Here is a 12,207-nt window from a genome sequence, read left to right as displayed (position 1 = left end):
AGTTTTACATACAAATATATAGGGGAAATCTTGAAAAGTTTTCTTTTCAAGAATCACTGGGCCAGGAAAATACAAATTTACATGAAAGCTTCCTGACATAGTGCAGATTCAAATTTGTTAAAATTACGATACCCGGAGATAGGATGGGCCACAATAGGGGATCAAAGTTTTTGTAAAAATCATGGTCCCGGACGGGAGTAGGTTGGGGTCATGATAGGGATCAAAGTTTTACATATATAGGGAAAATCTTTGAATGTGATCCAAGGTGACTTGGTTAGCGATGTGGCCCATGGGCCTCTTGTTCATCCAATAACCATTCAATGAACCCTTAATTTTACAATGACCTACTCACTTTACTAACTCTAATTTACTCTGAATCCTGAATTCTTGCATGAAATTAAGTATATATTATTTGTGTGTAAGTGTAAAAAGCACACAAAATTCTTATTTACATTTGTGTACATTGAGATAATTTTCATTTATATAGTGATGAAGTTTGCTCACGTCTTTTCACCAATTAGAATATAAAGGGATATATTTTTTCAATGGATGCATCATGAAAACTACTTATTATATGTACTGTATGTGTACTTCATATTTGGCATAGTCTGATGCACTATTTGGCATAAATTATGATTTGGGCACTTGTTTAATGATTGATAATAAATGAATTGATATTTTCATTATTTAGTGCAACCATAATTAGTGCTTTGGCTTTACTGCCAAAGCTGCTAAAATTTGAATATCACTGAAATGAGTATATGTACAGTATGGGATTTTACGCATGTTATGATAGAAATTGTTAAGAACAACATGCATAAATTTACAAATGAACTTGAAGATTTGCACAATGTTCGATTTTGCCATTCATAATCCCATCTGTATTTCTCTCATGTACTGATTTTTTTTTATGAATGGCAACTCAACTTGTGCTGCATGGATTGAGCCGTGTGTGCAAGCGATATAATTATATTGCACAAGCGTTTCTCCAATGTACAGGTAAATGTGTGCTTTAGATCAATGTAATGCATCACGGTTGCAAATTACTTTAGTTAGCAATTAACTCCAAAAGTACATGTCAATTAATTCATTAATGACTCTAAAACAGGTTCTGATTATATGGCATTATGAAAGCATAAACAATCAGATTCAAACAAAACCACATGCTTTTGGGTCAGATGTTGCAGTACCTGCTGAAATGAGTTTTCTTTATCTTGTCATTATTTTCTTTGAGATTTGGCAAAAACCCATCTCCCAAAGTGAAGATTATGATCTCTACATCACCAACTGAGTCTGTAAGATATAAAGGAAAATTTATACCCAACATTCATATAGAAGCTGGATTCAAAATGGTTATTTTTAGAAGATAAAGGGAACATGTTTACTTCAGGGGTGTGCAATGAAAAATATTATTTATGATAAAAAATATTAGTAATAAAACTGAATGAAAATATAAGATTATTTCCCAATCAATAGACCCCATTGCCATAATGCTATGCTGTGCAGATTTTTGGGTGTGGAATATGACTTCTGTTTATACATAGTGCATGTCAATTACCTCACTTTTAATTTCAGTGGATATACTGATATAGACCCTGTCCTTTTGTTATCTGTTACATAAATAAATGCATTTACGAAGCTTTTACCCATATGCCATATGTACCCATTAAGTTGCATCAACAAGACTAAGCTGTTCTAAAGTTATTCTAGTGAATGATGCTGATTCGTACTGAGACACCACAGAGGGATTAGATATTGTGTTGCTATGTATTATATATACTGATTCGACGACTTTGATGTATTTTTGAATACAGTTATAATTGAAACCATGCACCCAGGTGATGACCCCTTATTAGGCCCCCTGAGCTTCCCCTGTCAATCACATATCAGTTGCAGATGAGATCTTTATGATAAATTGAATAAAGCAGATGTTTTAGTGGGGAGGGATATATTCTTACCTGGCCAGACAGAAATGTTACCTCAAATGACACGATTGTCATGGATCTATTACAACCAGACAATTGGTTGGTTGAGGATTAATGAAAACTAATCAGAAAATGAAAGCTGTAAGTAATTCTTCTGTATTTTCATGTTTTGAAGAAATTAATTTATCAGTTTCATAATTTCTGACAGTTATATTGTAGAAACCAGGTGTTGTTTAAATTTTTAATTCATCTTGATACCAAGGGGTTGTGGATGTTCTTTAACCATATCATACTAGTAGATGCATCTTTATTTTATAAAGACTTTAAAATAATTAGGATGTGAAGTAAACTATGATGATTTTAAATTGTTTTGTAAACTCATTAGGCTGAATCCACAGGGTGGAATCGGACTATGGAGGTCTCCATTTGAACTTGCAACCTCGCAGTGACACACTGAACTATGGGATAAATCAATCCACTGACCTAATGAAGTATTTTTCTCTCAGAGAGGAAGATAATCTTTTTCCATCACAAAGTAAATAATCAATATTTGTGATGAAATAATTATTGCTGGCAGACACGTGGTACTGATTGAAATGGAAAAGTTTATGAAAATTTAGGAAGACGTATTGTAATACTATTGAATTGATTTCAAAACTTGTACAATTCTATAATGCAGTACATGCATTCATCGTTTATGCTTCTGTGGTTAAGTTATTCTTTAGTGATGCTTTACTTTAAAAATTCTAAATGCAGTGTATCTCTAAACGTCCCAGGCAGCTTTTGGTCATCATATTCTTTTGCTGTGGTGATGATTTGTCAACTTTGGAATTTAAGGTGAAATCCTTAGAAATTACTATAGTAAGTGTGATCTTATGATAACTAGTATCAAACTTCAGATTATTCTCCCTATCCCCAATGGTCAAAAATATTGCTATTTAGGATATTAAAAGTACTATGAATTTTTTTTATTGGTAACAAATTTCAGTATTAATCTTCATAATATGAAAACAGTTAACAGTCTAAAAAAAAAAATGACAGAATTGGAATGGATATTCCTGTACTTTCTGATTATTTTGTAAGAGGATTATCTGTGAAGCTTACTGGAATGACAATATTGCTTTAACATTTTCGTTAAATGTAGAAAGCATTAATTGAATTAAAACAGGATTGTCCCTATTGAATAAAGTTTTGATCATTGTCTGGGATTTTCTGCAGACTGATTATTAGTCTGTAGACATAGGGGCATTTCTCCAAGGACCAGTCATGTGACAATGGGTTTAGCTGCGACTTTTATGTGACAAGGCAGTGTTTGTGTTATTAGAAAGAGCATATATCCCAGTTGGAACATATGTGTAGGCTTGATGAAAACTGAACACCAAAAAAAAAGACATAGAATCAGCAGCCATTAGATTATAGAGATATTATATTGTAATTATTCTTCTGTTACAATTAGGATAATGGATTGGTAGAAAGCATGACCAGAGGCAATGGACAATAATAACATCTAGATGTGAGTCAGCAGATCATATCATAAAGTCCATATAAAAATATTCCGCATTTCAAATGTAATTTTACATTCGTTGTTAACCAAGGGAGAGAGATTGAAACACAGGGGAGTAATGGTCTGTGGATGCTTAATCTAGAATTCTGTGAGCCATGCAGAAGTGATGGACTAGACTGATTGCAGTAATCAGTACTGCCAAGAAGGGTGACAAAAATACCTGATTTTATTACATTACACATACTGTCAACATATTGATTTTGCCAGGAGCATGCGAATCACCATTATAGCAGCTCGGCTTACTTTCTACTACATGTACAATGGTGTCATCGTAGATCAGTCTTAACATTTTGTGTTCAGAGGATGATTCCTAATGCAAGATGTGTGTAAATACTGTTTCTGGTAACTAGAAAATGGAATATTTTCTATCTGGCATAAGATTTTAGTGGACGGGGATATTGACGAAGGATTATTGGGTCAAAATGCCTGGTCCACCACTGAGGCGAGCATTCTCACAGGTAGGATGACAGATGAAGTGACAGGATTTGTTTTTCTTCAATCTATTCCATTATCTGTTTTCTGTTTTATTGTCAGAAATACATTATCAAAGATAAATTTACCCAAATTTATCTTGATTTCACATTCACAATGAAAAATAATGTAATAAAAACAACAAGAAATCTGGCTAATTTTCTGCAGTATGTGACAGCATCTGTGTGAGATACAGATGATTTGGAAATATTAGAGCAGCTGTATTTTCCATTATTGTAAAGGTGTCGGGCTACTTAAACTTTAAGTTTTACAAGTACATGATGTCTCAGGCTTATTATTTTTTGTTCATTCAAGAAACTTTTCAAACTGGCATGAAATCTGAATCTAACGCTTCATGGATTTTACTAAGTTTTAATAAAGTTTTACATTAACAGACTACCACTATAATGATTTTACTTGAAGATGAATGAATGCATTTATCATCTTTAGCAGTCTTTGAGATGAAGTAGATTGTAGAAGTGTTTGATATTGAAATCAGACTGGAGCCAGAGCATTTGGCTTGCACTGAAGACTTACTCGATGATAGATAATAAAGCATTGTATGGTGTCTCAGAATTACTGTGTTTGAACTTTCATAAAGATTATAACAAATAAACTGTTATGAACCTTTTACATGTTGAACTATTTATATAGATCCTCATACAAAACAGTTGTGATGAGCTTGACATTAAAGTTTATATAGGAAAAATTAGAAATTCAGTTACGAATAGCGGATGAGGTGAGATCAACCGATGTACAGTAACTTTTGTGGAGAAAATTCAAATTCTTGTTGATTACAGTTTTTCTTGAAACTGCTGGACTGAAGGTTTTGTTTGCCATACATTCCTATTGACAGGCAGAATGTGATAGTTCATTTTAAATGACTCTTTTAATCTAAATTGTCAAGACCTTGTATAGAATTATCTGTATTAGTTGTACATGCCATTGCCATAATCATCTGGGGGGAAAATCTATGTAAATTAACACACATTTAAAAAAATTATTGTAGCTATTTGATCCAGAATTTAAAGACTAACTACATATTAAATGATTTTCCCATTGTGTGCGTCACTGAGATACTCAAACTGATTCTTTAAATAATTGAGATTTTCTGACAGGACTCTGATGTGTTACAATTTGTTTTTCAAAAGAGCAGGCAGAAACAGCTCCATTAAATAATTTTGGGTTCCTGTTTACCAGATCAATACCAGCATGCACAGAAAATCACTGTGCTCAGCAGGTTTTGTAATTGCCACTGCAGACTGCTGATTACTGAATGAAGGCAATGCATAACAGCATCCTCATTACTGTCCTCATGGTGTGCAAAACCAGGAAGATTTGTCAAATTGTTATTGGTGTTTTTTTTCTTCAATTATTAAATTGGTTGTTGACATATATAAAACATAGCTGAGGCCAATTAATTTTAGTTAGTGAGGATTAAGTGTAAACAGTGGGTCATCTAAAGGTCTGGCCTTCTGTTGGAAGAGCTAACCATTTTCCTTCCTTGCTGCTGCCTTGATCTACTTCGGACCAGACATAGTGATGATTGTGTATACGTAGTGGCTGCAAAATTGTTTTTGTGGTTGGTGTATCAGCAAGTGAGAGTGAAATTGCTAAGGGTTGTTGTCAAAAGTTTCTAGAGTTGCACATGTAGTCATCCATTTCCTTTGTAATGAGCAACTAGAAGTCGGGGAGGGTTGCCATTCTTGAGATCCATGACTTTCAATAATTTTTATAAGGCTCATTTGTTTTCATTAAAAATGGCTTTAATTATATTTTGATGAAAAGAACAAAGTAAAATGAGATTCTTCAATTTGCTATTCATAACCCCATTTACATGTGTAGCAGCTGAATAGAGTTGATGAGTCTTGGAGACATTTTCCTCGAGCTTTCAATTATCTTCCAAGAAAATCAATCCTGTCTCAAGTCCAGTTCAGTTTGAGTCCCTAGACTTTCTCCTTCTGGAATATTCCCCGAGCCTCAGCAGCGATTTTTTGGCAGTTGATCAGACTCTGGCTTTCACCCCATCTCCACACTCTGGCTTTAATGGATTCTGATTACATCTGCAAACCAAATCCCAGGTAATTGCATATATTTCCTCCTAGGATAAGATATTGTTTATATGATTTTTTTTAGTGTATGCATATATTGTTTTCTCTGATAGTATAGTGCAAGAAAAACATTTAGTGATACCATTGTTTGAAGATGGAAAATGATGCAGATATGATTTGTCTAGATGTATGGATATAAGTTGTGTCTTGGGTTATAGATAAAAAATGGTTTTGTATCATGCTAGTTACGTGATGAAGACTAATGCAAGAGGTACTGTCAGACTTAGACAATGGCAAAGCAGTGGTATATATGTCTTGTCTTGGATCAGGTCCTTTATAAGATTTTGAAGAATTTATTGTGAGTTGATCCTTGAATATTGATGATACATTCATAGGTTTACAAACTGTTCGCATAATGTGAAATCTTGTTTTATCTACATGTGTACTTGTAGATGAACTTTGAAACTCTCTCTCTCTCTCTCTCTCTCTCTCTCTCTCTCTCTCTCTCTCTCTGTGAATTAATTGGGTGAAATAAGGCCAAGTTTGTCAGACATTAGACATCTACCTAGTAATCCATTCAAGTCACTCCCTGCCTTGGAAATGCAGATATAGAATGGAATTCATAACCTCTTTGGGTTGTGTAGTCATGCAAGCCAAGGTATCTTATCAATGTACAGGTGTGTATTGGCCTCAATTAAAACTGATAATTCAGCAATTTGAACATCTTAAAAGGGTTTTTGTATTTAAGAAGGATTTTAGTTTTTGAATTTGCTAGAAGTGATTTGTGTGGGTGATTCGTATTTTTAGATTAACTTGTCTTGAGGTTCAGGCAATGTAAATGTGTACACAAAGTTAAACCAGAATATGTATTGTTGTGTCTTAGCTTTAATATCAAAGGATTTACTTTTGAAGATTGAAATAAAAAAATCTTTAAACCATGCATGTAATAGTAATGTTGATGAACCTCAATAATGATTCAGTCATTTTATTGGTTATCTGTTGTGGAGCTGAAAGTTTTACCTCTGCACTTGATTTGATTCTGTAAATTTATTCACTGCTTAACTGGCAACATCTGGTTAACACTATATCAATGAAAGAGTTAATGCCAATTAAATTCAACTTACTTCCATGCAACTGAGTCCAAAGGAATACAGGTTGTTGACAGCCCCCCTCCCCTTTTTTTTCCTCTGATCTGTAAATCACAGTATCTCTATTGTTTTATGTCTGAGTTAGGTACTTGAATACAAAGCTTGTTATTTGCAGAACATAGATCTGCCTTACCAGGGATCAGAACTTCTAAATAAGTTTATAAGAAAGGTGATAATTTGGACAAAATAAGAAAATAAGTTTTCAGACTGGTATGATGATAATGAAGAAATCTCTTTTCTCTCTCTCTCTCTTTCTCTCTCTCTCTCTCTCTGGAGGTCCTCACAATGTATAGGAGAGAATACATATATTATTTCAAAGTCAAAATCAAAGCACTGAAAGTAATGGGAAGTGCTAGGCTTGGTATATTTTGATTTTGATCATGCTCTGCATGGTTAATGAGAAGTTAATAAAATATATCATAGTACTCGTATTTTGACAGTAAAAAAGATTTTTTTTATTTTATTCTAGATCACAGTTTATTTTCTCAAACATACACATAAGAAGCATATAAATCTGTGAACGGATTTGTACCTATAACACATACTTGTATTCTTGATAATGGAGTTGTGTAACACTGGTATTAAAAATTGTATTAGATTATTCTTCTTGTAAACCTACTTTAAACATTCACATCAAGTTGATGCTAATATATTTTAATAACCATTGCACATTAAATATACCGGTTAGTGGACAAATTATACTGTACTGATGAAATGTTGATAAAACATGCTGACTCATTTTTTTTAAAGAAGTAAAATTCAATTTTCAAAATAAACAAGGATATGAACTGCAACGCTTCATGTCAGTATACCTTATGAAGCATGCACTTGATGAAAAGTATCTCCTCCTAGGCACTTGATCCCACCTCTGGTATATCCATGGGTGCGTGTTTGCCCAACTATCTATTTTGTATTGCTTATAGGAGTTATGAGATTGATCACTTCGTATCTTCACCTTTCATGCTTGTATGAAGCATTGCAGTTCATATGCCCTATTGGTTTTTGCAGAATTGCATTATACCCTATTGGTTTTTGCAGAATTGCATGTATATTTACATTCTACCTTCATTTCTGTCAGAATTACCAGCCGTTATAATAGACATGCTAAATAATAAAGATTCATACATGCATCAATTAAAACTGCAGTACGTTCATGGGGGAATTCATAATTATAATTTGAAAAGATATCAAAGGCAACATTGGAAATGTAGATATTTACTGATGAAACATTGGTTCATAATGATATAACCCTTAAACTTGACCACAATGCACTTATTAAATCCTGTTTTTGCAAATTATTCTTTGTTCTTTGTATCAAAAACATATTTTCTTCCCATGGGGATCTGGTCTAGAATAGGTCCTCAGTACCGCTTGCTTGTCGTAAGAGACTATGAAATGAGGTGGTCCTGTGGATAAGACCTCAAAAACTGAGGTCCTGTACGTGTCGCAGCAGGTGTGGCACAATAAAGATCCCTCCCTGCTCAATGGCCATTAGTGCGAGCATAGGCCAAAATTTGCAGCCCTTCACTGGCAATGGTGGCATCTCCAAATGAGTGAAGGATTCTCGAGTGGGATGTTAAACAATATACAACCAACCCACATATTACAGAAACTGAGCTAACAAACATGTACAGTTTTAGATATCTCTCAATCATCTTTTTCTCAATATCAACAAAATTATATTAAAATATGATACACATCAGTTTTTTATAGAGTATGTTTAATTTTATTGATTCCTCATATTTTCTAAAAATAAGAATTCTCATTTTTGTTGTTATTGAATTCTAAAAATAATTTTACATCCTCAATACAGTAATAATTTTCAGTTCCGTAACGATAATTCACTGCTATTGATGATTACTTCCATTTAAATTTTCAATTTTGAGCTTAGGTATTGAAATGTTTTGTATTCCCTTAACAACTTAAAAATTTACACATTCAGTAGTAGATCTTCTTGAAGGAAGTCGCATCTTCATTTGTTTTTTTTTGGTTTTTTTTATCAAATGTATTGATTTATTTTCGTAATTGTTATCATTTATGCTATATTGACATTACAAATAATATATATTGTTTTCCATGCTTGAAATGTACATGTTTTCCATTTCCTAAACTGTATATCCTTAATAAACAGTTGACACAATGGGATTTCACTGCTTATGTCCTGGGTGCAGGATAGGAGTAGTCATCTTCATTTTTATTCCTCCAAGATCAAAGATTGGGGAATATTGTTTTTAGTCTGTCCAGCGGTCCTTCTGTCCATTTATTTGTCTGTAACTTTAAATTTGGCCTTAACATTGAACCATAAGAGATGGAGGATTCAGATTTGCACCATAGAATGCCTTTATCGGTGAAGGCCAAGCCGAATCTCAGCCAAGATTAGTTTTAAGGATGCAGCTTCTGTCACTAAATTTATATACTTTAGCAATAACTTGAGGAAGGTTCAGACTTGCATGTTCTTACAAATGTATTTATGTATGGGTTTAGACTTTGATAATTGCATTTCCCCCCTATGTAATGGCCTTTACCCTGTTGTAAGTCAAAGTGATAAAAGACCACATCATTGGAACTTGCCTTTAATCAGGGTCATTTCTGTTTGACATATCTTGTTTCCAAGTTGAAAGTATACAAATTTTACAAACATTAACCTAATATTTAAAAAAAGGCCTAATTTGTCAAGGGAACACTTTTAAATGACCTTTAAATTACCAGTAATTTCAACAGAATAAATGTCATTATTTACTGTGGAAAAGTTGCATTAGAACTATTATATTCATAATGGAAGGAGAGATATGACAGACAGCATGAACCTATCTGCGACAACAATGAATTATTACTCAATGCTTTCATCTGATTTGTGTAGAGCAGTTTGAAATCAGCTTGTTAAATACATAAGAATATTTAAGTTGTTTTGTCATGTGACAGAATTTCATTTAAAATGCCCTAGGCAAATATTAAAAGGAAAATGTCTGACAGCTTTGTTGCATGTTTTTTATAAGACATGCTCCTGCTTACATAATTCCATGTTTACCACTACTTCCATGTTCATTAGCAATGTAAATTAAATGTTTGAAATATAGATAAAATACTGCCTCCTTTTTACTGAATTTTTTAAGCACCCTGTGGTGTTTATTGGGTTCAATATACTATTTATTTTTTTTCATGAAGGATGGGTAATATTTATGTAACACGATGTTTATCTGGGCATGTTGTTCTCCTTTCAGACAGTGAAGCGCCATTCTTCCTTCCAAGACGGTGTCAATCGACTGGCTGTTAAACATGACCGGTTCATGAGAAGACTGTCCGATTCTTTGTACAACGCCAGGTAGGTAGCCAGCCACCATTACACAAGTATTCAAAATACCTATAAATACTTGTGAAAATTTTTCATGCTTATGAAACTGAAATGGACATACTTTCCACTGGGTTTGCACACCAGTAAAAAAAAAAAATACCAGTGGTCTTGCATATTATTAATGTAAAATACCAGTGGTTTTATGTCATATGTTTGTAGATTGTAAAATACAGATATATAGATGTAAAATACCATTGGTGTTAATAAATGTGAAATACCATTGGTGTTAATAAATGTGAAATACCATTGGTGTTAATAAATGTGAAATACCATTGGTGTTAATAAATGTGAAATGCCATTGGTGTTAATAAATGTGAAATGCCATTGGTGTTAATAAATGTGAAATGCCATTGGTGTTAATAAATGTGAAATATCATTGGTGTTAATAAGTGTGAAATATCATTGGTGTTAGTAAGTATGAAATATTATTAGTGTTAATAAATGTGAAATACCAATGGTGCTCTACCACTGTACCAGACACTCAAATGTAACCATACATAACTGACTAATGTAATTGTTGATTTTGGTCCATCCTTAAAAATGTGCACACTAATTTGACTGAGAGTACATACCACTACTACTACCTATAGGTCTGATCTTTTTTTTCCTGGCAGATGAGAGACAACATCTCTATTGTATCTTGTGTGCACTTGGAGTCACTCAGATCAGTGGACCTACTTCATACTGTTCATGGTCCAAAGCACTCCCACTTTAATGCCTATTGAAAACATTTTTATTTTGTGTGATTGAAGTAGGTTAGAGCCTGGCACAGAAATTGTTTTGGCCTTGTGGATGTTTATATTTTGACCAGCTGGTTTTGTTTACAAATAAAAAGCAGAGTGCGAACCAAACAGGGTAGAAATTTGAATAGTCAGGTTATCAATGGAGAGGGGGAAAAATGGCAGGCTGCATCACTTGACGCCCCCATGAATTGATGGATAAATCTTGGTTATAAAGTTCTTCTTAAATTACAGATGTGTAGTTTGATAGCAAGACACTTTCGTTCATGTTTTGCATTTGATGCCCTAAATGATTTTAAGGAAAGTGAACAGAAAAACAAAACTGAATGTGTATGCAGTAATCAAATGAAAAAAAAGCTCTAAAAGAGTTGAATTCAAGATTTCATGCTAAGCTGTGCCAAATACTAAAATGATCTTCTCTGATCATACACGTATTTTGTCTGTTGTCTGTCTGTCATTGTTTAAAACTGTTAGAATATTTATCTTTTCAAGAATCACAGTGCAAATTTCAACCAAACTTAGTAAAATGTACAAGGGATTCAAATTTAATCAGATCAAATGAAGGACCATGCCATTTTCCATGGGGAAATAATATACCTGCAGTTATTGACTGTGTTTGAGGACCATAGCTGTTTTGTTTGATCCAAGAACAGATCCGTTGCCCTCAGCCTTCAGCATCGGGTAATAGATCTGTATTCTGGTCAAACAAAACAGCTGTTGTCAGAGGACACAGTCTATAAATGTTTTGTTAGACACCTTCAATTTTTAGGCTGTTTTTACTAAATGCACATGGTTTGTTGACTTTGGACTTTTCACAAAACAGTGATTGCATGAATTTATCAAGGTATCCATAGTGTAAAAGGAAACATTTTACATATATTGGGAATATTTAGGAAAAATTTCAAAATTTTTTTTCTTCAAAAACCACGATTTTTCAACTTTATGTATTTTTTCAA

At 33.3% G+C, this 12,207-nt stretch overlaps 1 protein-coding gene across 8 annotated transcripts in view; it reads left to right on the top strand.

Annotated features, from left to right (window-relative positions):
- Nucleotides 1-12,207, top strand: part of LOC125680675 (ras-specific guanine nucleotide-releasing factor RalGPS1-like) — a 47,195-nt gene that overhangs the window by 10,431 nt on the left and 24,557 nt on the right. For 2 of the 8 annotated variants that reach the window (XM_048920373.2, XM_048920377.2), the window contains exon 2: nucleotides 10,381-10,481. In XM_048920373.2, the coding sequence (XP_048776330.1) occupies nucleotides 10,381-10,481 (101 nt within the window). Of the gene's footprint in view, nucleotides 1-981; nucleotides 1,000-1,253; nucleotides 1,296-1,903; nucleotides 2,067-2,442; nucleotides 2,461-2,681; nucleotides 2,787-2,946; nucleotides 3,948-4,697; nucleotides 6,042-10,380; nucleotides 10,482-12,207 lie in introns of those variants that run through there. The other 6 variants (XM_048920388.2, XM_048920381.2, XM_048920376.2 and 3 more) reach the window with 6 other exon arrangements.

Source organism: Ostrea edulis, chromosome 2 (genome assembly GCF_947568905.1).
Source record: "Ostrea edulis chromosome 2, xbOstEdul1.1, whole genome shotgun sequence".
Classification (NCBI taxonomy): Eukaryota; Metazoa; Mollusca; class Bivalvia; order Ostreida; family Ostreidae; genus Ostrea; species Ostrea edulis.
This window is presented reverse-complemented; position numbering and strand designations above follow the sequence as displayed.